Source organism: Cornus florida, unplaced genomic scaffold (genome assembly GCF_030987335.1).
Source record: "Cornus florida cultivar Cherokee Brave unplaced genomic scaffold, ASM3098733v1 CherokeeBrave_3.0.0_Hap2_Chr07, whole genome shotgun sequence".
NCBI classification, from domain to species: Eukaryota; Viridiplantae; Streptophyta; class Magnoliopsida; order Cornales; family Cornaceae; genus Cornus; species Cornus florida.
In genome coordinates, this window is record NW_026775577.1 from 46090273 (window position 1) to 46118235 (window position 27963).

The 27963-nt window shown below is 36.6% G+C and overlaps 1 protein-coding gene across 1 annotated transcript; it reads right to left on the reverse strand.

The window, feature by feature from the left end:
- Nucleotides 1-4542: 4542 nt before the first annotated feature.
- LOC132267143 (GLABRA2 expression modulator-like) lies at nt 4543-26741 on the reverse strand. The gene is made up of 4 exons (XM_059768210.1): nt 26187-26741; nt 25680-25781; nt 22183-22454; nt 4543-5067 (listed from the first exon to the last, which is right to left on the reverse strand). The coding sequence occupies exons 1-4, from the start codon at nt 26485-26487 to the stop codon at nt 4879-4881; spliced, it is 864 nt and encodes a 287-aa protein (XP_059624193.1). The 5' UTR covers nt 26488-26741; the 3' UTR covers nt 4543-4878.
- Nucleotides 26742-27963: the final 1222 nt, after the last annotated feature.

The following is a 27963-nucleotide window of genomic DNA, read 5'->3' on the forward strand; positions in this document are numbered from 1 at the left end:
GAAGATGACAGCGAGGACGACAAGCCGAAACGCCACACCCGACCATTCAGTCTTGAATTAGTTCAGAGGTCCCGTTATTGATCAGGCGATAGATGTTGGGCATCGAGGTCTTGAATTGGTACCCAAATCGAAACCCAATTGATGAAATCAGAAGAACAACTGGGTTGTTGGTGAGAGGAGAAGCAAAATTTTCAATTGATTCAGAGGTTTTATTGGGGTGGGATTGAGATTGATATTCACATCATCAAAACCCATCTTTCCAACCAGCCTATACTGGTGGGATTAAGATTGAGCCGCACCTTGTCGGCTCCCTTCGCCAGAATCTTTTATGCATAATGAAGAGCATGGACTGAACAGGTAAAATACTGCCCGGCGATGGCTTCACGGAGAGCATGGATTGAATATACCGGCGGTGAAGCTAGACTGACCGGCGAGGAGCGGGCCACGACTGTCGGCAGAGCTCTCTGCCATGGAAAAGCCGGAGCTCTGTGGAAGATCATGCGTAGGCGAGGAGTGGGCCACGGTCGTCGGCGGAGCTCTCCACCATGGACTCGTCGAAGCTCTGTACAAGAATCATACGCCGGCGAGGAGCAGGCCACAGATTATTATGTGTATATACAGATTAGAGTCAAAACCATTATGTGTACAAGCTATATTTTGGCACCATAACTTCTCCAAATTCAATCCACAAGTCTGAAACTGCTCCGTCGGTCGGAGACACCCAAGTCTGAAACTGCTCAAAACCCATCATCATGAAGCCAACGTCAAATTCAGATTATTATGTGTATACTCAAAACCATTAGAATCATCGGCAATTCCGGGAAAATTATTTAACAATTTGAATGCGAAATCAGAACCATTATTAGTAAAGAATGATATGGGCATCAAATCAATACCCATTATAAAGCAAAACTCTGTTTTTCTTCATTATTTGTTTGAAATTCTTTCTTCTATAATTTAATTTTGCAATAGACAAAAAAAATAAGTTGATATATATTGGTTTATAATTGAGACCAGACCAATAATATATATACTCCGTATATATACACACACATTTTGGGTGTAATCCGAGAATGAATTATTCCAGAAGATTTACATATATACCAATAAGGAAAGAAAGAAAATTAAAAAAGAAAAAAAAATAACAAATTATATTTGTTAATGAGAAATTTTAAAGATGGAAACAATTTTATTGACTATTAGTTTCAATGTGTAAAAATAAAAAATAATAAAAAAAAAGGATATGATAAATTTCGTTTAAAGAAAAAATAGAAAATTCTCTTTACTTTCTAATATATATTACTTATGATCATATTTTAGCAACCACCGAACAAATTGGGCACAAATTCTCATCCCGAATCAACTCATCGGTCGGAGACACACGAGTCTGAAACTGCTCCGCTGAAAGAAGATATATTTTGGCACCATAACTCCTCCAAATTCAATCCACAATGGTCCCTCTTCTCCCTATAAGCGCACCAATCTGTCCCACCACTGCAACCCTCTCAAAAACATTAACCAGAGCCTCCTTAAATTGTGATACATAGCACTCCTCTTCTTGTGTGATCTTCTTGTAAATAGCTGGATAGCCGATGATGTTTACACGCTCAAGGCAACGGGTTATCATAACTTCGACTCTAATTTTGGCTCTGATTTCGCATTCAAATTGTTTAATAATTTTCCCGGAATTGCCGATGACTTTAATCATACGTCGGCGGGTTCCTTTCCGTTGATTATATGTGTATATACAAATTATTGAGAGATAAATAAATATATATATATATAGAGGTTAAAAATGTAATTTCAACATTCAATTTGGTCAATATAAAAGTCAAAGGGCAGAAATGTCAACTCATTACCATTGAGGTGTCTTTGGTTATTATATCAAACTTGAGGGGGTGTGTTTGTCCCAAAATAGGCTAAGTTTCATCTGGCTGTCCTTATCCCAAACCTTAGGGGGTGTCAGTGTACTTTACCCTATAATTTAATATGTTGCATGAATGCTACATATTCAATATAAATATATCATAAAATTGTTGCATTGGTTGTATCAATAAAATGTAACACATGCTACATTTTATAACCTTGTGTGCTGCACTGTTGATTTAACAATACAGACGGGGGTATAGATGATTGGCTATGCATGCCTAGTGATTTGTGGACTACAAAACACATCATTGCATTCTTTTGACATTGCTTTAAGATGCGACTATTAGTGAAAAGTTAACATTCCCGCGTGAAAATGCTAAGATATGGGTAGGTCATCCAACCCATGATGCTTTCATACAAAATTCAGAGGCTCCATCATAAAACAAATCTAGGATGTCAATTCACTCTATTAGTGGAAATCAATTGCAACAGTAGAAACCGATTTATAGACCACCAATAAAGTCATCCTAATCATGTTCAAGTAGCATGGCCCCCATTGACAACTAAACTCAACTCAACCAAAAAAAAAAAAAAAAAAACCTAACTTAGCCAAACCCTTTTGTTCAATTATTTTGGATCAAATGAATTAATCATGTTTTGTTTCTCAAACAATTTACATGTTTTTCTTTATCATTAATGCATATAAGTTCTAGTCTTCTACTTAACTAACATTGACCACATCATTTTTTCCTCTGTTGTGCAATTTGGTCTTTACTTCACATGGCCAAATGGGCAAGCGAGGGTTCTTAATCAATTTTTTCAAACTTTTATCTCCAATTTGTGTTACGCAGACCAAATCCGCAAATAACTCGACTTTTCAACTTTATCCTTTCTTGTACCGCACGATTCGCACACATTTATTTCATTGAATCATAGTTATTATTTCCTAAATATCTAAAAGTTTGAATGATTTAATACCTATTTTATAATTTAAAGGATTGGTTCAGGGTAAGTGTCATAGTGGGTAAGTGTCATACGGATAGAAATTACTATGAAAAATTTCACCCTATGATGACACTTCGGGCCACCAATACTCAGCCAAACACACACACAGTAAGCATAATTTGAAGGCACAACTTCATCACAATGAATGATACAAAGGACATCAAATTCGTACTAGGAATTCAAGCACTCACTGTATGCGCATCCTCTCTGCCCAATCAAGCCCCCAGCAACCAATTTTACCACGAAAATTTTTGCCATGTGTGATGGTAAGCACTCATAGTTCGCAATATCGGTCACGATCACGGTATCGATCGTAGTGTAACGAACTCGGACAAAGTCAATATAAATTGGCCAATATAGATCGCGCATCGGACATAAAAAAAAAAAAAGTCGCGTATCCGCCGATACGGCTAATCATGAAGCCACTTGACCCAGGTGCCTCAAGAAGCATCAAGTTTGAGGTTCAACTCATCTTGGGTGTAAGCAATTCCTTGAGGGCAGTTGGCGCGGGGCTTGAGTATATCAAAAAAAAAAATCTATTTTATAGAATTTATCTTCCAATTTTAGAGGTACCATATATATATATATATATATGGTGAAGTATATGTCACTTTTAGGTCTCAATGCTAATGGTCCATGACATAGGCTTTCTTTATCATTGGGCCAAATAACTGAAAGAATGGTCAAACAAGATGGGTCACACAGTCCAATTCAGCAATCATCCATCCCCTGTGCTCCTGCACAACCCACAAACAATACCATCTCAATTTCGACACAACATATCAAACATTATACCATGGAAGGAAGTTTTGTACCAAGTGATATGTTGGTACGTTTATTAAGTGTGAAAACACACACCACTATGGGTAGGCAAATTCTGCAACAAACACATGACATTCAAATGCCTTAAATGTAGTGGGGGGACTAACACCATTTTCTGCAGTCAGAGTCACAAGAGTACCCTAGCAATTGACAAGACCCTAACAAAAAAAAACAATGACTAAGAGCTTCAAAGCCAAAAGTAATAGCATTAAATCTATTTATGACTAAGAGCTTTTCAGTCTCTCTCCACAGCATATGCATCTACAGTTAAAAGAGTGTGGTTTCACTTTCACCCAAACAGGGTCTGTGGAACATTTTGGGACCATTAAGGTCCCTTACCAGTCATTTTCATCATAAATAAAACAGGAAGCAGAAGTAAAGAAGAGATAGGCTAGGTTGGTGATCAATCTAAGAAAACTATATAGACTAGGGCACAAATCATAGAGAACAATAGGGTAAAGAACAAGCTTTGACTCGAATACAATCATGATGTAGGAAGAAGTAAGAAAGCAACCTAGGTCATGGCATGAACAGCAGAACTTCGAGAAATACAGTGCAAACATTGACCCTCATGATGAGTTAACCAACAAAGATCAAATGGGCGATTGAGCTGTTTGTTTAGATCGGGTAGTGAGAGGACCAAAAGGCTCCAAAAGCTCGTGCTTGTATCAGAAACACCAAGGTGTTTACGTAAGGCATGCCGGTCTTGACCTGATCAATGCACCGGAGTATCTACCCTATTCATGTGCAATTGAGGCATAGACAAACCCCTATTCACTAAGCAGACTCCAATAAGCCTGTATGCTTTGTCATAACGAAGGACCAACTAGAAAATTACAAAATGCATTCAACCATGCCAAAAACATTTAGATAAGAAGTCTGAGGATCAGAACTGTGTTTCAAGATATTTGCTACAATGTAAAGCTGCCAAATGAATGATAGTATAGAAAGTTATAACCACGTCAACTGAACAAACAAGAGTACTTTGGCGGTTCAAACAAAGTGTCCATAAATATTCTATAAACACAATTTCATTTCTGTAACCATACAGAAAGATTCTAATTTTTTGAGTGCAGATGCTTCAAGGGCATTACAGAATGGCTGTATGCTAATGATAAGCCTCTTCGTTTCATAAAGTGTATCCCATGATAAAGGCTAAAGTTTGGGAGTGAGATACCAATATCACACAGATTGTAAGTTGTGGGCTTGCAAAGCTTCTTGTAGGCACTTCACGGCCCCATCATAGTTGAGAAAACCCATATACCAAAATTCATGGCTATCAACAGAGATAACTTGGATGAACTTTTCAGCGCCATTAGCTCTGCTTGAAGAAGGATTAATTGCTTTAAGCTGGTGTAACGGAATAACTACCTATATATATATATAGAGCAAACAAACAGAAAAGTATCAGTAAATATTGCAAAGACAACTAAATTAATTGATAAAAGAAGAGAACTACATATATATACTCACAGCAATAGAATTTACCAAAGATATACGTATAGTAATAAAAAAACAACAATATGCTGAATTATCATCGAAAAACAGGAATAAGGCTGTCGCAACTTCAAAGTTGTGACAAGTTCAATTAAGAAAAGAACAATAATGACATTACTTCTTACATGTAGTAGACTTCAGAAACTAAAGTAAACTAAACAAAGCACAAAAGAACTATTAAGAAAATCTTAGCAAATTATTAAGAGAAAAAGGACAAGGAAGTAAAACTACATCACAGAGTAGGTAGTCCGACACCTAAGAGTTGATTGTTTTACTTCATATGATAATTGTGAAGCAGTTGCTGAACATGTTATTTTATAAACATTCACTCACCCCCACTGAGTCTCTCTCTAGCTCAAGTGGTATATCTTCGTCTTCTCATATGGGAGGTTGAGGGTTCAAGTACCCTATGGGACATAAAGGGTGTGTGCGTTGAGTTAGGTGTGCGTGTCCTTACTTACCTGTTGAAGAAATATTCGAAGCTTTAAACAGTACAAATCCAACAGGAGCTTTAAGATTGGCAAAATCAAAAGATACATGGGCAAAGAAATACTTAATTTGTGAAAAATTATATAGTACCATAAACACATTATGGTTATATAGAGGAAAGCACAAATGCTTGAGTTGCACATCTCTTGGTTGATGGAAGATGGAATCGGCCTCAATCTATCCCAAAAGAAATCTCAGATTTGATAGTAGAAATCTAGAAATCTATTCTCTTGGTTGATGGAAGATGGAATCGGCCTCAATCTATCCCAAAAGAAATCTCAGATTTGATAGTAGAAATCTACTTCAATTCAGCCAAAGGTCAATATGCCCAATCAAGTGGTTTCAAATTTAGGGAATGGTGAATTTCATATCTCTCTCAAGTGGAAGTTTCTTCGACCAAGGAGTTTTGAAGTCAGCTAGGGCCACTTACTTTGGTTTCAAAGTCGCACTCTCATTCTTTCACACCCTGGATAGAAATTAGAGGGAGGCTTAACCCTCAAGATGACCTTTTGCGGTTTCAGATCATCCAATCCTCAATCTTCACTACATGTAAATCATGATCTAAAACAATCAAACATCTCTTCTTCGACTGTCCCTTTACTAATAGGTTATGGTCTCAGGTTATGGCTAGATGCAGCATACAGTGGCCAAGCTGTGAATGGACCTCTCTCATTGCTTGGGCAGCCACATACCTTAGAGGGGGAAAAACTTTAATGCAGCAGCAATACCATGTTATTTTGTTGACATGGTCTCAGCAACTAATTAAAGCCTGACATGGAGCATGAGGCCCAACATGCATACAGTAGAATATGAAAAGAAGAAAAAGGAGAGAATTGTGTAAAGGCTTGAATGAGATAAATCACTCATTCACAGCTCTAGTATTTTTAGATAAAAAGAGCACATGCTCGTATTACAAGAAAGGAAATTAAATCAAATCTAAATCAAATCAAAGCATATTCTAAAACATATTCTATAGCATAATCAAATCTCTGCAAATATGGTAAGTCATTCCATAAATCGTGGCTATCATATCTGCTAACACGTATACTAAATGCCATCAAATCATATATTTGTATTACGTGGGTCCAATGTGCTTATATGAAGAGATTTAGATGGTTGGTGATACCATGTCAGCAAATCACTGTTGTCTTGAAGACTTTCTCCTTGGAGGAGGTATATCTTCAAAAGATCGAATAAGATTGCATTTGCAGTTGCTGTCTATGTGATATGGAAGACTAGGAACCATAGGGTGCGCTCAAATGACTACAAGGATGTCAACACTTTGGTCAGACCAATATACATTTGGTCAGATATGGGCTCCTGGCTCTGAGAAATATCCCAATCACAAGCACATGGATGGCTTCAAAACGAATGAAATTTACCAGAATCACAATATTCAATTCCTAGGTGTGGATATTCTGTGGCTTGCCTTAATGACTTGATGTTTTGAACTTTTGGGTCGCCTCTAGGCTCTTTCTTTTGGTTGGAAGTTGGGGAATTGCTTCTGTTCATAAGCAGTGGTACGCGAGGTGGGGAGTAAGATGCTCTAGTTTTTGGTCTTATTGTCTTATTTTATTATACATGTCTCTGTGTTCTATCGCAAGTTTTATGCATTTGGCTAGGCATGCATTATCATAAGAGCATAATAAATAAATGCAACTAATGATAAATATTTCGGTACTGCCAAACCAAATACTTTGGATCACTGAAACCACCACACGTTGAAATGGTTATTTAAATAAACTGAAAACACCATAGCAAATGAATCATGCAGCAACTACAAGAAAATATGGACTCAGCATAGATGGGATACCCATGAACATGACACAATGAGATGCACAACAAAGAGAATTTCACAGGTAAGTTTAAAACCAGAACTAGATCGTTTTTAGCAGGTTCAGATAGGTGACTTGCATTAAGATGAGATGTGTGTCAGCATAAAACGAATAGGCAGCTCCAACCAAGATAAAATGCAAAATAATTCTAGTCTTACAAGGTTTGAAGAGATTATTAAGGCCAACCTAAGGTGTAATAACTTAAGCTGGAGTTGGAGAAACCAACCAGGACCTGTCAAAATTGTGGAACCCAACATTCAGCATGCGAAAATCTTAAATGCCATCTTTACACTACTACCCTTCTGCCCCAACAGAAAAAAATATAGTAATAATAATTAAAAAGAAACAACCAAAAGTTTGTTCCTGGCTCGGGCTTTTCAGCCTAATTTTATGCATACCACTTTGTTTCTGGCCTAGAAAAAGAGTTGGTGTTTGCATTTGACTCGGTGTTTTTCTAAAAAATATATATATATATATATATTTCTCTTTTACAAGGATGGAAAAACCCCAAATAAATGAAATTTGGATCCATGATCATTCCTATATGGATACTTCAAGTGGTTCCCTCACAGTGAGTGTTCCTCACGTTTTTATGAATTAACTTGAGATAGACAATTTTAAATCTCTCTTCTTGTCCTCCCTCTTTTTTGTTTTCATTTTTTCCTTATTTCATCATTTAATAATTGCTTTTCCTTTCTCAAGCTCTAAAGGTGTTCCTGTTGTCTTGCAAATGACAAACATGACTTATAAATTGTGTGCTTCTTCTTTCCATTTTTTCTTTTCTGTATTGGTTAGAGAAACAGGAAGGGAAATATCAAATAAGAATGAAATTTAATCCAACAAATGAACTTCAAATGCAAATTAAAAGATATTTTTTATTCACTCAAGCAATAGTACCTCTTGTCCCCCCTTAGCACCCACCCCCACCCCCACTCCCACCCCCTCGAAAACCCTCCTTCATCTCCCATGAGCTGCAACTAGGTAACAGCTAAGTTTGAAGGGGTTTCTACTTTTAAGATAGATGGAATACCCTTTTGTAACCCGAACCAATGTAACTTATAACTCAATGTGTTTTAAAAGAAAAACAATAGTATCATATGTTAACATGTTCTGTATCGTAAATTTAGAATGTCTTGACGTACTCTTATGATGCCCAATTTTTGGACATATTTTAAAACATGTCTGCATATCCTAAGATTTGGGATAAGGTCAGACACTTAGACACATACATGCACATGATATACGTACCCGAGTTCATGTAATATAAGGTGGTACCAAGTAATTATTATATTAGGATTATTTGAAGCGTACACTGATACACAACCAAGGAAAAGGCCCGTATTTCTATATATTGTAATGAATATTTATTACAGAGGGAATAAGATTTTGATCCGACTATTTTCCTTTCTCTTTCTTTCTCTTTTCTCTTAGAGCTTGATTTGAACCCATCATTCATGGAGTTTGAGGCTCCTTATTGGACATCGAGAAATATATTAAAAGGCCACTACCAATAATTGGTCCCAATTAATTGAGAGTGCCGAGAAGGAATCCGAGTTATGGACCTATAATTTGATATTACTTGCACAAAGTGGTTATTCTTAGACTTGCGAACTCATCCTCTAAGTTGGCAACTTGAGCTTCTAGCACAACATCAATCGATACCCCCGATTGTGAAGTCTAGTGAAAAGTCAAATCATTATGGATTTTTAGGCTTTACTAAAGTATTAACAGAGTCCACCAATTACTTGTAGCATAGGACATTATACTTCAGTTCTGGTATTAAAGCATACCAAGATGTATGTTTGGACATATAATTATCATTTTCGAAATTATGCCTTACACAAAAGGTAAGGTAAAAGCGCATTACTCAATGAATGTCTTGTCAATGTTGCGTGCGGGAAGGGAAAAGCTAGAGAATTAGTAACCTAGCTTTTAACATAATTTTGCACAAACTGTAGTCATATGAACAAAAAAGAATAAGTTTCCAATATAGTCCACATTGCTGCCTACTGAGATAATGCAATCACGTCAACAGCAAACTCTGACTTCAACTCCTACTCAAAAGATGCAAGTTTGAAGATCCTGACTTCTTGTTCCATGATTCCCCAATGTTTGAGGTAATTGATGTGATCATCATCAATAAGGAACCTTTTTGGGTACAATGGATGAGCTCATAGAGAGAGAGAGAGAGAGGGGAAAAGGAGGGTGTAAGGCTGATTTGTTTTATTATTGGAACTTTGGAAAATCTAGTATTTGCTTGGATTTATATACCAAGTTGTAAGGGGCTATCTGCCATAATTAATTTAGTTTGGTTGTGTACAGGTTTCAAAAGTATCCAAGTAATTGTTATGACAAACGCAGCGAACCAAGAACACATTGCGAATCAAGACAGCAAAGTAAACACGCCACACACAAAGAACACAAAGATTTACATGGTTCAACAAAGCCTTTGTCCACGGTGAAGATCCGGTGAAAGAAATCACCATGCGAAAACCTAGAGATTACAAGTTTCAACCCCAAACCCTAGCTCTCGCTCGCTCTCTCAGTTTTGCAATTTTTAGTCTCTCCATCTCCCACTCCAAACCCTAAACACCCTTATATATTGAACTATAAGAGAGTACTAGGGTCCACGACTCGTAAGCAAGAAACATGTCAAAAAAATTCCACACAAAGCTCAATCAACGGGTCACATTGGGATGCTGAAGGCCGGAACCAAATTCAGGCCACAACATCACATTAATTATTATTATTTTTTTTATAAGTGCAACATCATAGTAATTCTTACATGGATTACTAGAAACTCAAGAAACATACTCCCTCCGTCCCAATTTAGTTGTCCATTTTTCTTTTTTGGGTTGTCCCAAAATACTAGTCCACTTACCAAGTTTAAACAACATATTTCACATCTTTCCATAAAATACCCTTAAAATTTAAAAAAAAATTCAAACTTGATTATATATATATTTAAACTTGAATGGGTAGCTTTGTAATTTTTAAAGGGGACATTGCAATAATTACATGTCCCCTTAAAAAGTTCTAATCCCCAAAAGGGACATCTAATATGGGACGGAGGGAGTACTTAGGATGGAAAAGGTTTATGTAATGCATATATATATATATATATATTGTTGGAATTTGCAAACTATACTCAAAATCAAATTTTCGTATATTTTCAACCTTGATCAAAGCATTGATCAAGTTCACCAATATTTGTACCATCAAATTATATACTTAGGTTCCATCAGTGAAGAACTCTAAAAACAAGAATTTACTCCCAAATCCATAATCTCATTCTCATGACTAAGGGTGGCCATCGGATCGGATAGGATTAGGCATCAACCCTAATCCGATCCGTTCACAACGGATTGAAAAAAATCTTAATCCGCCACCGATCCGTGGGATAACAAATCGGATCCGTAGAACGATAGATCAGGCGGATTGAGGTTTTTCCTAAATTGTCCAATATTATTTATTTTTTAACCATAACCCAATAGATAAAATTTCAATTTATCAACATTTAAATCATATATTTAAATTATCATTAACTAATACATTCTTAGATTCCATTAAATGATCAATAACTAATTAAATTAACTAATATATTCTATGAATATATATATATATATATATATATATATATCTCACGGATCGGACTCACAAGTCAGATCGGATTTTAATAGCCCAATCCGTGATCCGATCCGTGAACTATGGATTCATTTTTTTTTAATCTGCCACCGATCCGTTGGTGTAGCAATCTAATCCGATCTGCGCGGATCGGATCGGATTCGCGGATTTTTTGCCCATCCCTACTCATGATAACCATACCACATATTCTTCCCTTTCTCAACGCCTATTCTTATTTCAAGCGAAAACGCGACTCTCCCCACGAAGCATAACCAAAAATCCTACCTGAGGAAATCTCACAACTTTGAGTACAAAGACAAATTTAGCATCGAGAGCCTTCTAATATGGTAATGAACTCCAATTGTGGGTCCACCCACAAGGAAAATTGGTAGTGGTGGGACCCACAATATGTAAGGTGAAAAGAAAAAAACAGTAATGTTGTGTTGCAGATGAGGTAGTTATGAGAAAGCCTTATGAATGGGTGTGTAGAGATGTATATAACATACAATATATGTGTGTTATACGAAAAGTCAGAAGGAGATTAATGAATGCATGTGGGGACAATGATTAGTACTTCATGTATAAGTTTGTAAGACTAAGTGAAAGCTTGCATAGTGTAAGCATAATAAATGTGCTGCAAAAGGAATACTAAAATGGTTTGGTAAAAAATCAAATATTGCAAAATATAGGGATATAGGGCGGCTAAACACCAGATTTGTACCGCAAGCTTGCATATAAATATGTATGATGTGTTAAAAAGCAAAGGCAAATTGAAATGAAGAATTGAGAAAGAAATATTGTAACTCTTTCGAGTTTGAAACTTTTGCTTCGTTATTATCTCAATGTGAGATTTATTTTGAGCTTCTGCTTCATCACAAACCGAGTCTTTTGCCTACTATTTTGGTACTAGAGATAAGTAGAAGCACCTCCCTTAAGCTTGTATTTTGCAAACTTAACTTGTTTGTCTTCAGGTATATCCATATACTCGAAGGAGCGCTCAACATCAAAGATCTAGTCAAGGAAATCCTCAGTGTGAAGATGTAAATTGAAACAAAGCACATCAATTTTCATCCGAAAATCATGAGTGCCCAAATCTCTTCGGTTTCTGTCAGGCTTAGCTCGATCACGCTGATCAATCGAATCCTTGGAACTCCTCATCACCAGAATACTCCGCATAGGCCGGAGGCCCACGAGGAGGTACAAGATGGTTACCCATATTGGCACGACGAACCAGTTCACAATCTTGGTTGCCAACAAACCCAAGTCCAGCGAAGCCCTGTTGGATCTCTTGCATCATGAGATCCATCTGCTGCTCAAACTGCTGCTCTAGAATTTGAACATGTTCCAGAGTTTGCATGGCTGCCCAAAGGGCCTGCACTCCACTATCTTCGTCACCAATGTAGTTGTTGCTATTACCATCATTCATTATCAGATCAGGGTAAAATCAAGACTCTAATACCAACCGATGAGGCGGAAGCTCAAAATAAATCTCAGATTAAGATAATAACGAAGCAAAAGCTTCAAACTCAATAAGCGTTACAATATTACTTTCTCAATTCTTCAGTTCAATATGCCTTTGCTCTTCAACACACCATACATATTTATATACAAGCTTGCACTACAAAATCGGGCATTTAGTCGCCCTATAGCTACTCGAGAGCTTGCAGTATCTAACTTTTGCAGCACATTTTTGCGGCCAGATTGTTTGGAGACGACCAATGATATGGGTATGGAATGGGTTGTCGAGAACATTGGAGCAGTAAGTGAAGCCTTGGGTGTCTCTTCAGAAGGTTATGATGATCGAACCTTGTCTATTCTTCACAAAATAGTTGCAGGTAATGACAATACAGAACCTAATCGAGGCACAAAAGAAGTCAAAGACAGAAAACAGAAAGGGGAACAGGAAGTGAAGAATCTGATTTCTTGTGTTAATTATGACGGGAAGAATGGGACGACTAAAGAAAGGGGAAGGACCAGAAGTGGTAAATGGGGAGGAGGAGGGGAGTTGATCGTTTTTGGTTCTTCATGAAGCTACGACTTATAACGTGGAATGTTCATGGCTAAATGATCCAGACAAAAGAAGAGTAGTCAAGGTAGCTTTGAGGAAGTGGAGTGCCCATGTTGTCTGTTTACAGGAAACTAAGATGGCTTCTATCACTGTTGAGATTGTCAGGAGTCTTTGGGGTGGAAGGTTTGTGGAATGGGAAGTGTTAAACGCCTCTGGCACTTCGGGTGGTATTCTTATCATGTGGGATCGAAGGTGGTTATCAAGTATGAACAGTTGAAAAGGTATCTTCTCTGTGTCAAGTCTGTTTCGGACGGAGGAAAACAGTTTCAAATGGGTGTTTTCAGGTGTTTATGGGCCTGTTATTGATAGTGACAGACCAGTCCTGTGGGAAGAGCTTTGCTACGTTAAGGGATTGTGGTCATTGCCTTGGTGTTTAGGCGGGGATTTTAATTCTGTTAGGTTCCCGTTTGAGAGGTCCACAGGGGCAGGTGGTCCTCTGAAATGACCATGTTTTCATAATTTATTGATAGTCAATTTCTCATTGACCTACCATTGGAAGGAACAGCCTTTACTTGGTCTAATGGTAGGGAACCGGTTACTTTTTCACAGTTGGATAGATTTCTGATTAGAGTGACATCTAATCACGTGCCTTTAGTTCTTGATTGCGGTGGTATGAGTTCTAGACGCACACCTTTCCGTTTTGAAAATATATGGCTAAGATCTGAGGATTTCCAAGGGAAAGTTCAGTCTTGGTGGAAGGAAGCGAGTTTTACAGGCTCTGCTAGCTATATATTAGCTAGAAAGTTTCAATTTCTTAAAATTGAGTTAAAGAGGCGGAATAAAGAAGTGTTTGGGAATCTTGAATGGAAGAAGAATAGAGTTCTTGCTGATATTGCTGAACTCGATCGTCTTGATGAGGTGGGGCAGGATGGGGAGTCATTACGCTCTAAAAGAGCCTCTTGTCTGGCGAATTTTGCTGAGATTGTTGTTATGGAAGAGATTTCGTGGCGCCAGAAGTCTTGGGCATTGTGGTTAAAAGAAGGGGATCGTATTACAAAATTCTTCCATAGACTTGCCAACGCTCACAGAAGATGTAATTACATCGGGCGTATCCATGTTAATGGTTCTGAGCTGTGGAGAGAGGATGAGGTGCACGGGGGAATTGTTTCTTTTTATCAGCAGTTTTACACTGAGACTTTAGGTTGGAGACCTAGTCTTGATGGTCTTCCTTTTAACTCTATTTCTGTGTGGGATAGTGAGAGGATTGAGGCTCCATTCACGGAGGAGGAAGTGCTTAAGGCACTTTCTAGCTGTAATGGGGACAAAGCTCCAAATGGGTTTACTATGCGATTTCTTAAGGAGAGTTGGGAGGTGGTGTGAACTGAGGTGATGGGCACCTTTCAAGATTTTTATTTTCATGGCACATTTGAGAAATCATTGAGCGCATCTTTTATTACTCTCATTCCCAAGAAGGGCGGTGCCTCTGATATTAAGGACTTTCGGCCAATTAGCTTAATAGGATGTTTGTATAAGCTTATTACCAAGGTTTTTGTCTCCAGGATGAGTAATGTTTTGGATGGTCTTATTTCAGAATCACAGAATGCTTTTGTTGCTGGCGGAAAATTTTGGATTATGTTCTTATCGAAAGGGAATGTGCCGACTCTAGATTGAAAAGTGGGGTTCGTGGCGTTTTATGTAAGCTTGATATTGAGAAAGCCTATGATCACGTTAATTGGAAGTTTGTTCTGTATCTACTTCGGAGGATGGGGTTCGGAGACAGGTGAATAAAATGCATTGAAACTTGTATCTCGTCCGTTATGTTCTCTTGCTCGTGAATGGTTCCCATGCGGGTTTTTTTGCTAGCTCGCGTGGACTAAGGCAAGGAGACCCATTATCGTCTTTTCTTTTCCTTATTGTCATGGAGGGATTGAGCAGATTAATGAGAAAAGCAGAAGATTTGGGTTACATCAGGGAGTTCAAAGTTGGCAGAGATGTTGAACATCAGATGTAGATCTCCCATTTGTTGTTCGCGGATGACACTTTGGTTTTTTGTGATGCCGAAGTCTCTCAACTCAGATATCTAAGGTGCATTCTTGCTTGTTTCCAAGCAATTTCTGGACTAAAGATTAATGTTGGAAAGAGTGTGCTTGTTCCAGTGGGGGATGTTCCAAATATTTCCTCCTTAGCTACTGTTCTTGGGTGTGGAGTGGGCGTTTTTCCTCTTCCTTACTTAGGATTGCCTTTGGGAGTTTCCTCTACACGAGTTGGGAATTGGGATCCAGTGATTAATAGATATGAGAAGCGATTAGCAGGATGGAAAAAACAATATCTTTCTAAAGAGGGGGGGGGGGGGGGGGGGGGGGGGGGGAGTCACTGTCACTGAGAGTAGTCACTGTCACTGAGAGTACTCTCTCGTCCCCTCCTACCTACTTTTTATCTTTGTTTCAAATTCCATGCTCTGTTGCTGAAAGAATTGAAAAAATTCAGAGGGATTTTCTATGGGGTGGAAGGGGAGAGAAGTTTAAGTATCATCTCGTTAATTGGGAACATGTCTGCCAACCGTTGAAATTAAGCGGGTTAGGCATTCGAAAGCTGGTCCCTTTTAATCGAGCTCTCTTAGGAAAGTGGTTATGGAGATTTTGAAAGGGACGCTATCGTAAGTGGAGAAAAGTTGTCTCGTGTCGCTTTGGAGAGGAGAGTGGGGGCTGGTCCTCTCTCCCAGTCACTATTACTGGAGGCATTGGTGTGTGGAAATTAATTTGGAAGGGCTGGGATGTTTTCTCCTCACACATTAGATTCAAAGTTTGTGATGGTAGACATATCCATTTTTTGGAGGACATATGGTGCGGAGATCAGCTGTTGTCTCACTCCTTTCCTAGACTTTACAATATTGCAGACAATAAGCATGTCTACGTAATTGATTGTTATCAACTTTATAGCAGTGGAGTTACGTGGGATGTGCCTTTTAGGCGCCCCTTTCAGGACTGGGAAATGGAGAAAGCTTGTGTTTTTTTGGATACGTTCTATAGACAGAAGGATGTTGGCAGAGGGTGTGATGATATTTTGTGGGTTCCTTTAGCTCGTGGTAGGTATGGTGTCCGATCCATGTTCTTGTGTTTGTCCAACTTCATTGGTCACGATTTCCCATGGAAGTCTGTTTGGCGTACTAAAGCTCCTCTTAGAATCACATTCTTCGTTTGGACTGCTACATTAGGAAAGATTTTGACATTGGATAACTAGAGAAAGAGAGGCAACATTATGGTTAATTGGTGTTGCTTATGCAAAGCATATGGTGAATCCGTGGATCATATTCTTTTGCACTGTCCTGTGGCGTATGATTGTTGAAGTTTTATATTTAGCATGTTTGGCATTTATTGGGTAATGCCTAAGCACTCCTCACAATTGATCAATGCATGGAGACGATGCCCTGTTAAATAACATGCTCGTGATTATTAAAGGATTGTTCCACATTGTGTTTGGTCCATGGAAGTTTGTTTGGCGTACTAAAGCTCCTCTTAGAATCACATTCTTCGTTTGGACTACCACATTGGGAAAGATTTTGACATTGGATAACTTGAGAAAGAGAGGCAACATCATCGTTAATTGGTGTTGCTTATGCAAAGCAGATGGTGAATCCGTGGATCATATTCTTTTGCATTGTCCTGTGGCGTATGATTGTTGAAGTTTTATATTTAGCATGTTTGGCGTTTATTGGGTAATGCCTGAGCACTCCTCACAATTGATCAATGCATGGAGACGATGCCCTGTTAAAGAACATGCTCGTGATTATTAAAGGATTGTTCCACATTGTGTTTGGTGGTGTCTATGGCGTGAGAGGAATAACAGAAACTTTGAAGGAAAAGAATCGTCTTTAGCAAATCTGAAAATTCATATTCTTCGTTCTCTGTTCTATTATGTAAGAGGAAGCGCATGCTCCTCAATTGATGATTTCTTTGATCTTTTGGATGCTATTGGTCCTTAGGTCTTTTTTCTTCTTGTATTAGGGACGCGTTCCCCTTTTGAACGCTTTTCTAATATACTTTTTACTTGTCAAAAAAAAAAAAAAAAAAAACTTTGAAATCTTTCACTTTGTATGGCAAATGTATACATGAAGTTACTATTCATGACCCCCACATGCATTACGTTCCTTTTGACTCTTCGTATAACACACATATATAGATATATATAATATATGTTATATATATATACACACACACACACACACAAGACTACTGTTTATTCTTTTTCATCTTTCATTTGGTGGGTCCCACCACTACCAATTTTCATTGTGGATGGACCCACAAATGTTGTCCTACATTAGTTTATTAGTGACTATATAGATGAGTTCAACAGATTGAATAATCGCAATAATCTCTCAAAAGCGAAAAACCAACAACAGCGAGATATTGGAGGATTGCGGGTAGCGATCCAAGATCAGATTATGATGCCTATAGGAGAAGAACCACCCAAACTTCTAAAGTGAAGCCTTTTCTAACTGACGGTGAACCACAGTTTGTGAAGGCAGCGAAGAAGTCCTGTGTGGTTATGGCGCTCATTGTTAAGAGCAAAGAAGCGAAAGAAAAGGCACTCGTATCCGATCCAGTGCAACCATTATTTGCATAATATAAGAAATTGACCTTTAGAACAGTTGCCAGATGATTTACTTCCCATACAGGATAGTCTACATCAGAAAGATTTGGCGGCCGACATGAGTTTACCAAATCTGCAATATTACTGCATAAATCTAGTTGAGAATGAACAGTTGCAGAGGAAAATTGAGGAATTGGTTTCTATGCTGCATTTCGATGATACAGAAGAGTTCTACAGATTGAATAAATGCAATAATCTCCCAAAAGCGGAAAGCCATCAAACGACAAGATATTTTGGAGGATTGCGGGTGGCAATCCAATATCAGGATATGATTCTTGTGGGAGAAGAACCACTAATAGTTCTAAAGTAAAGGTGCAGTCTTTTCTTACTAACGATGAACCACAGTTTGTGAAGGCAGTGAAGGAGCCCGATGAGGTTATGCCGTTATGGCACTCTTTTTATAAGAGAAAAGAAGCGAAATGAGAGGCACTCGTGTTGGATCCAATGTGACCTTTATTCGCAGAGTATAAGGAATTGACTTTAGAAGAGTTGCTAGACGATTTACTAACCATACAGGATAGTCAACATCATACAGATTTGGTGGCTGACGTGATTTTGCCAAATCTGTAAAATTGCTGCATGAGTCTAGTTGAGAATGAAGAGTTGCAGATGCAAATTGAGAAATTGGTTTCTATACCACGTTTTGATTATATGCTGGATATGGTGGTTGTTAGAAAACGAGTTTAAAAGCAGAAGCAAAAAAATTAATTCCCACTTGTTTTTGCGAATCATGAATTAGAGAAGAAGATTATAAAAACCTTAGATGACAGCGGATCGACTATTGCGAGATAATTTTTTTCTTCAAAGGTATGGCCCGAATTTGATGGTTTCTTTAATCACTCCCAAATCTTCACTACTCTTTTTATTTTTTATTTTATAAGTAAGAATTCATTAAAGGCGCTCCAGAGGGGAGAGCTCCCAAAGGAATACAAAAGTTGCCCACAATGACAGTATAATTTTAAGCTATCCACAAAATCCAAAAGAAGATCCATAGATTAACAATTCTGCCCATGGACCCAAAAGAATAAAGAAGACAATATATTGTATTTAAGATATCTGTTAGAAAATGTTATATTTGGAAATATTATTATAGGAACCCTTAAATTACTCCTTGACAAAATATTTAATATGAGAATATCATGGGAGAGATTCTATCCTATGATAGAATATTGATTGAAGTGATTTATGGTATTGATTTTAGGAATCTTCCATTAATGTATTTTCCATATTTATCACCTCTATTCCTTCACCTATAAATAGAGGTGATCATTGTATACAAAGATCAAGAGAGAATATATTATAAAGTGATGTAGCCCTTTGGGTTCTTTGTGCTGTGGACGTAGGCCCTAGTGGCTGAACCACATAATATCCTTGTGTTCTTCGTGTTTTATTTCTCTCTTCATTTCTGTTTTATGCTTAACAACAATATCAAATAAGAGACTTATCCCCATCAAAGGATCTCATATTTCTCTCGCGCCACAAACCGCACCATAAACAAAGGGAGTGGTCCTCTAAGCATCTCTGACTCGGTTATCCAATGTACACCCTTTCCAAGCCTCTAGCATATCAACCGTGGATTCTGGAAAGACCCAAGCCATTCCAAAAGCAACCAAGAACATAGCCCAAATAACCCTCGCCACAAGGCAGTGAAGCAGAAGATGGTTCACAGACTCTCCTGAGTTCTTACACATGCAACACCAGTTCACCGTAATCTGACGTCTCCTTCTACAATTGTTGAGCACAATCTAACGTCTCCTTCCTATGATCTTGATGGAATTCACAAGCGATGGAAGAGTGGGCTCCAAGAGAGTATGAAAACCCTAGAGAGAGAATATGTCTTGTATTGTGAGTATGAGAAAATACACAATAAAGGAGAAAACACACATATTTACTGGGGAGAGGGTGGGCCGCTCCTCTCTCCCTATCTCTCTCTCTCTCTCCCCTCTGCTTGTTTCTTTCTAACTCCCTAGCTTGCTCTCCAAGTTAGGCTAGAAGTGAGATCTAGTTAGGCATGTCCAATACTTGGCTCTAATGGGCCCATTAAATGCCTAGTCAACCCTTAACCCAAATAATAAATCCATTAATTATTTTTAACTCCACTATATAAAAATAATTGCACTCCAAGTAATGGATAGAAGAGCCACCGCGTTAAATTATGAAATAACCCCTCTATGCATAATTAGTGTTTGAATAAAATCTTGCCATCAATCCAATTACTAATTTACATTTATTTTGATTTTTTTATTTATTCCCTTTGATCACATAAAAAATCATTTTGAGAAAATAATATATGTTTAATAGATAAATAAATATATTGTAAAACAATTTCATCAAATCCATTGGATCCATATTATTGTGATCAAACTAATCAAGTCGCAAGAATTTTTATTTTTTTTTTTATTTTTTTTATAGGTAAATCAAGTCAAAAGAAATAATCTAGCATATATACCATCTTGAGAGTACATATTCCACTGCCAATAATTAATGATTACTCAAAATACCCAGATATTAGACCTTCAGGTGCACTGAAGTAAATCAAACTAACCACTAATAAAGACAAGAGTTCATTACTCTCTCAGGTTTAAGAGTTACTCGCTATAACACTAATAAGTGAAAATGTAGTATGACAGCTATTATAATTTTTTCACTTATTCTCAATCTAGTTCAATGTATTCTATACATCAACATTTATGGTTTTGAGTCTTCCACTCAAATGACTGAGATAAGACATCCTATCTCAGAAACCAACATGTTACATTCTTTCAGATAGAATGTCCAAGTTCTAACTTTGAATGCAAACAATTCAGGAAAATGTAAACTTATATCTCCTAGGCACAAGACTCCCTCTATGCTTCTAACTCATCATTGCATAATCAATGGACAACTTAATTCAGATCATGAATTAACCAATACAAGCATTCACCATATGTATGTAAAGCACTCAATAAAAGAGAATTTTTTTTTTTTTCCTAAATCAATAAAATAGAATTTATTAATAATAACTGTCAAATACAATCAAATATTGGCTTTGAAGGGCATATAATCCCATCAATGGTTGGTTTGAAAATTTCTCGAAGAGTGATTATCATCATATTCAAATTAGACCAGAAGACAAGTGCAAGACTTCTTTCAAAACGAAGGAGGGGCATGCCTATGTTGTTCACGTTCTGGAAGGAGTGGCTATTTCCCCAACCATTAATGTTACTGATTTGTTCGAGTATCGTCCATGGGATGAGCCACTTTATTCGCAACTAAACTCGAGGACGAGTTTTTTTAAACTAGAGGGGACTGATGTAGGACAATAGTCCCCTCTATTGGTAGTGGTGGGACCCACCACATGAAAGATGAAAAGAAAGAAACAATAGTGTTGTGTGTGTGTGTGTGTAGAGAGATATATATAACACATAATATATGTAAATATGTGCGTGTTATACGAAGAGTCAAAAGGAAAGTAATGCATGTGGGGACCATGAATAGCACTTCATGTATAAGTTTGCAAGACAAATGAAAGCTTGCATACTGTGACTGTGAGTAATAAATGTGCTATAAAAGGAATAGGAAAGTGGTTTGATAAAAAGTCAGATATTGCAAGCTCTAGAATAGCTATAGGGTGGCTAAATGCCCAATTCGTACCGCAAGCTCGCATAAAAATTGTATGATGTGCTGAAGAGCAAAGGCAGATTGAAATGAAGAATTGAGAAAGAAATATTAGAACTCTTTTAAGTTTGAATCTTTTTGATTTTTTGTTAACTTAGTGTGAGATTTATTTTGAGCTTCCTCTTCATCAAAATAACTATATTCTCACAAGAAACACCGAATAAGTTATCTTAGAATTGCAAGAAGAATTACAACTGAATTCAGAATACAGATGAAATCACTTAAGCATGTGGAAAAGGAACAAAGTTTGAGTGGGAAAGTCCACGGCACATATAAACTTGGGTACAATAAGGATCACTCGAAATCACAGGCTCACAGTGAAAGAAGCTATAATATAATACTGTGATGTCAATTCAAAAGGTAGCAAGAAAGAATATGAGAGAACTCACTGTATTGAATGATAGGATTAACTCCACTGCTATAAAGATGTAATCCTTCACTAGTTGGCAATGGTCAGATGGATAGCCAGTTCTAATATGAATCTTGATTTGACATTTAAGGACATGCTAGTGGATTGTTTATGGCAAACCAAATGGTGTTGAATGGCAGAATAAGGTTTTAGTAGCATAAATACCAATAGAGTGGTGATGCACATAATTACTCCAGTAAGGGTCAAATATCACTCATACTGTTGGTGCACATTATAAGCTATTGACCACAATATAATGTACCCCAAAGTACATAAATATTGAACTTTTAGCTCTACATAGACTGTTTTAGACATACCTTATAATAGCTCCATTCAGTCTTGTCACCAGATTTATATGAAAGTGGATTGTCACTGCAAAATGCAAGCTTTGCTGTAGATACATATAAAACTCCCATGACTGGACCTGCTGATGTAGATAAGTAACATGCATATGAATTTTGAAGTTGCTCCTCTGGAACTGTCTCAAAAGTTTGTCGAAATATCTTCTCATAACCACCTTCTGCAAGAACCTTTGTTCCCTGTGCAATTCTTCCCATCGCAGCATCAGTGAAACTAGGGGCTGTTTTCACTATTTTGAACCAAAAAAAGAAATAGAGATCATTTCAGTGATTTCAAGTATCAAAAGGAATCCTTCAAAGACAATTTCTCAAAGTAATAACAAAAGGCACTGACGAAAACAAATAATAGAGACTGAAAATTCCCACAATTGAAACAAACTCCAAAGAAAAATTATGCGAGAAGAATCAGAAGATCTTTAGAGGGAAGACAATATTTTGAAATCTTCTATTATTTACATTTGTGATCCATTCACACATTTTGACAGTGTAACTTTTGTAAGATACACCTTCTGACAATGTAACGTCTCATATTTATCGCATCCCAATATCAGCTAATCTTGCCCCATATATGTACAACTATTCTCCTCAAGCACCAAAACGTAACACTGGGAGAAACCTTATCTTTCCATTTGCATAATAGTGAAGTACAACAATATACACCACTCAAAATAATCTTTAGTTTATACAAAAATGTGATACTTCATGGAGGAGAGGACGATACAAGATGTCTTCATACTACTTACAAATAAATTTCTAGTCACGGGATCAATTTCAATATAGTTCCAAACTGAATGCTCCAAAAGTTCGATAAAAATAAATGTCTTAATACAAAACAATATGTAAGAAGAATGCCAAAATTAATAGAAATTATGCACTGCCAGTTACATCAGAGAAGAAGATTATGATTACATCTACAATTTGCAAAAATTTCTCGTCGAACAACTCGAGATTCAAATCTACCACCTTGTAAGTAAAAACTGCTATAACTGTATGGAATATGGATCAGTAAGCATAAGTTCAAGGCAGCCACCAGGTACCAAAATATTTCATCCTAAATAGCATCCATGCTACCAAAGGGAATCTAAACGGTACAAAATATGCCAATGTAGTTGTAGAAATGTGGAAAAAAGTGTTCAAATGAAATCTAATTGAAAGGAGGGTTTGGATTATTGACTTAAGAATCAAAAAAGAAAGAAAAATAGAAAAGAGGTACACAAATATGAGTAATGTACTTATCAAAAATATATATATATATATATGAGTAATGTCATGCATAATGAGGAAATATGTATGAAAAGACGGAGGATTCCCCTTATCAATATCTCAATGATTGGCTGAATTTTACAGAATCCTGTTGGACTCAATGTGGTACAGAATCGGTCTAATTGGTCAGGCCAGGCAACTATAATGACTATACTATTGCATAAAATGAAAAAGGCTCATGTTACTTGATTGGATTTACAACATCATCTACATGGTACATGGACCCTTCTAACTGTGTGAAGTATATTGCAGTGAGGGTATCAAACTATATAAAAAATATCTGGTTGGACATGCACTGCATAAAAATATTTTATAATTCAAAATTACTATTTATTATACGAGAAACTCCGTTATGTTCCTTTTGTTATATTATTACTTTAGAACATGATTATTAAAATCGTGATTCAAATCGAAGGATGCCACGATCCTACAATCGCAGGTTACCAAAATCAATCCATATAACAGGAAAATTGTTCTAGGTCAGGATTACAATATGATTGCTACAATCACTGGTAAGATCGTACAATCCAACCGCTTTTATTTAAATGGGCTCGTTTATTTATCTTAATAGATAATTCGGGTTATTTGGACCAGCAGCATGTTCTGTATTGAAAGACAAAGTTCTTTCTAAGTTTTTAAGCATGAAAACCAGATTCCCCCTTCCCCCCAAATAAGTGCATGAAAACCAGGTTTTGGATTCCAATTTAGGAAGAAATAAAAATAAAATAAACAAAGAGGAGTAGGGCTCATTAATAGCCCTAGTTTTGGTTTCTCAATATCGCAAGATGGCAAGGGCAAGCAAAGGAGCTCTCACCGAGTCACTGATCGAGTCTGTTTTTGGACAATTAATTATGTGGTTAACAAATCCAAGATAGAATTTCATTAGAAGCAATTGGATTATCGTATTGGATCAAGCAATTTTCTTCTTGAATCTGACTAGGATATATAACATATGAATATTCTGAATATCAACCATTTATAGGCGTAACACGGACATCGTGATGCAATTTTATAGCTTTGGCAGCATGAAGGCTATGTGTGGCTCATCAAATTTTGAGGTAGTGCTCCAATTGAATCACTTTAACAATGATGTCTCATTAGTTCCAATTAAAAAAACTCAAACTCAAAAAAGCCTAAATCCCAACTACTCGGATCAACTACCTTAAATGGAAACCTAGATAATAAAAATGAAATCCTAGATAATTTATCTCTCTTGCTAGCTTTGACTATATTTATATATTTAGTAGTTAGGTTTGATAGTCTATAAATTTCCAAGTGAGTGATTGGAAATTGGTGTAAGAGGTGAAAGAGCCTGGCTGGGGTCATAGTTGACAGCATTGGTTCTTTCAGTTCGACAGTATCCATATCATCTCCATAGTGCTCGTCTCTAAGCCATAACAAATACTGTCAATAACTAAATTTTGCATAATTCCCCCCACCCCAATTTCACAAGAAAAACTTTAGGGGCTGTTTGGTTCAGTTATCTAAAAATAGTTCTCAAGAAGTCAGAAAATAAAATACTGTTTTCAGAGAAATATAAAAAACATTATCTGAAAATAGGCCCTTTTGTTAATTGAGTTTTCAAAAAACTGACAACAAAACAAGTTTCTATTTAGTTTTCTGAATTTCAGTTCTCCTAAGACACTATTCTAAAAAAAACTGAACCAAACATGCCCTTAGATTCCCATGAAAATTGTGTAAAAGGAACTCCAACTATAGCTCTTGTGCAGCAACCACAAACAAAGACTGATGCTTTAACACTAATTGCATCAAGGGTATTGTGACAGTCTCTCCTTCCAGCTCGATCTCTTGTGCAGCAAACCACAACCAAATATTGATTGTCTAATAAAGATCATTCCAAAAAACTCAAATTGCCTAGTAAGCATTATATTTGCTGCAAGTTACCAATAAATAACAGCTTCGATGCTTGAATTATGATTTATAACACTTACTTTAGATTACTTTAAATTCAAATTTTGATTATTATTTGTATCATGAAACAAGCTATCAACGGTATATGAGATTTGCCAAGGATTTGCTATCCAAGTTTATCTCGTTTCCAGTATCTGTCACCAAAATTCAATTGCCAAAAGTTCCAACAGATTGCAATACTAAAATTCTATTACATATACAAGATAACTTACAAATAATTGAAGATGCTGAACAGAATCATAAAACAGGGGAGAACTTACAGTGTTGCCAAGTGTTCCCTGCAAGATCCCCACCCTTCTTCGCTGTTTCTCCAACCTTTTTTCCCCATCTCCCCAGCACATTTCGAACAGTACCCATCGTATCTGACAAAACAAACACAAAATTTCATTTTCACAATACATTTTCTCCAGTAACAATCCTCAACAACACCATCAATGCATGAGAGAAAGAAAAAAAATACTTTGATTCCAAATTTAGTATTTGAACAAGCAAATTCAATAAATTCACACAGAGAATAATAGAGTTCTAAATCTCAATACTTTATATGTGCGAAAACCAATCTAAAACTCAGATTCAAGTAATCGTGAAGATCGAGTAAAAGAGAGTGCCTTAGATAAAGGCTCAAAACTTGTCTATACATGTACATAGACATTTAAATACACACATAAATATATCCGCCGATACAGATTATTATAGATAGAATATAGCATTCCTCTTGTCTCTTTGTGTGTGTGTGTGTAGATATATAGAGAGAGAGAGGGGTTCACTTTTTAAGGACGTTGAGGGCGGAGGAGACGAAGCAGCGTAAGGACTCGGTGCAGCAACATAAGTCTTCGGAGATGGAGATGGAGAATCTGAGACCAATTCCTCACTCCAATGCACCGATTTCTTCGACCGTTGATCCACCGGTGATTTGTTATTTCCACCTTCATATTCGCTACTTCTATCACCGCTACCGCCGCCGTCCTGGATCCGATCCGGTTTCGTTTCCGGATCCTGCCCCGGTCTCTGATCCAACTCCGGTTTCGTCGCATCAGTCTTCTGGTCGGCGCCAGGCTGTTCCATCATCTTCTTACAACTATTCGGATCTCAGTGAATGGGGAGGCGGCGCGTGAGGTGGCGCGTGGTGGTTTGCTTTTGTGTTTGACTGATTGTAATGGACGTTAAAGCCTAGAAGATAATCGAGCTTTAACGGTGAAGACGGCGATAGTTGTACTAACAAATAAGATATGGAGTTTGGGTTTTTCACCGGCGTTGAACATGTGAAGTAGACTAGTCTTTTTCATAGACGTCTGGTCTTTTTTCATCTTAAAAAATGAAGGGGGAATTGGAGGAGGAAAAAAAAAATATATATATATATATATATAAACTATATTTAATAATAAATAATAAAAACAGCTCTTTGAATATAACTTTTTAAATTGAGTTTTTTAAAAATTGACAACCAAAACAAGTGAGTTTTTTTATTTTCAATAATCGTTTCTAGAAAATTAAATTAAATATGCTCTAATTTTTCAAGTACAAAAATATTTTGCCATTACAAAATTTGGAGGGGATGAAATGCACTAATCTTACTTGGACGTGGAGAAGATATTTTTTATTTAAAGACCGTTATTTTTATGCAAGGCTAGGATTTCAAGTCAGGAAAGACACCTTGTAAAATATATATATATATATATATGTATGTGTGTGTAAATATTACAAATATAAAATACAAAAAAAAAGAATGAAAAAAAATTTAAATATACACGTTAAAAAGATGAATTTTAAGAAGTAGAAATTGAAAAAGAAAAGAAAAATAAGAGAACTTTAAAAGGAGTTAACTGTTTTAATTGAGGAAGGAAAATTTAACTTTTTCTTTTAAGAAAATTTAAGAAATTTGAAGAGTAAAAAAGAAAAAATAAGGATAATTTTAGAAATCACAAAATTTGGAGGGACACTGTATTAATTTTTTCATATATAAAAAAAATATAAATAATTATTACATATATAATAGAGGGTAGGCCAGGAGAGGTACTGTATAAATTTTTTCATATATACAAAAAAAATATTAAAAAAATTACTACATATAAGACAGGCCAAGAGAGGCACTGTATACAATTTTTCATATATATAAAAAAAATATAAAAAAAAAAAATTAGAGTAGGCCAAGTCAGGACGGGCGCGTGCCCCTCCTGGCTTTTCATTGATTATGTCCCTGTTTTAATGTCATAATAAGATAATTTTACCATCACATCAAAGTTCACTCTCATTTCGTGGTGTATATGGGCACACCATTTTTTTTTCTTCTTCCATGAATGCTAAACAAGTGGGGATAGAGAGAGACTTCCTTCCTCGTTTTTTAATTCCTAAGACTTAGTTTAATATTACATAAAGTAATGAAAATGTAGAAGACATTAATTTTTTTTTTTGACTTTTTGATGAGTGTTTTTTTGTTTTTCCATCTTCAACTGGTATTCCTCTTGAATCAAAGTTAGCCTTCAATGTCGTGTTTGATGTGCTTATATATATATATATATGTATCGTTAGCACGAGGAATTTTAG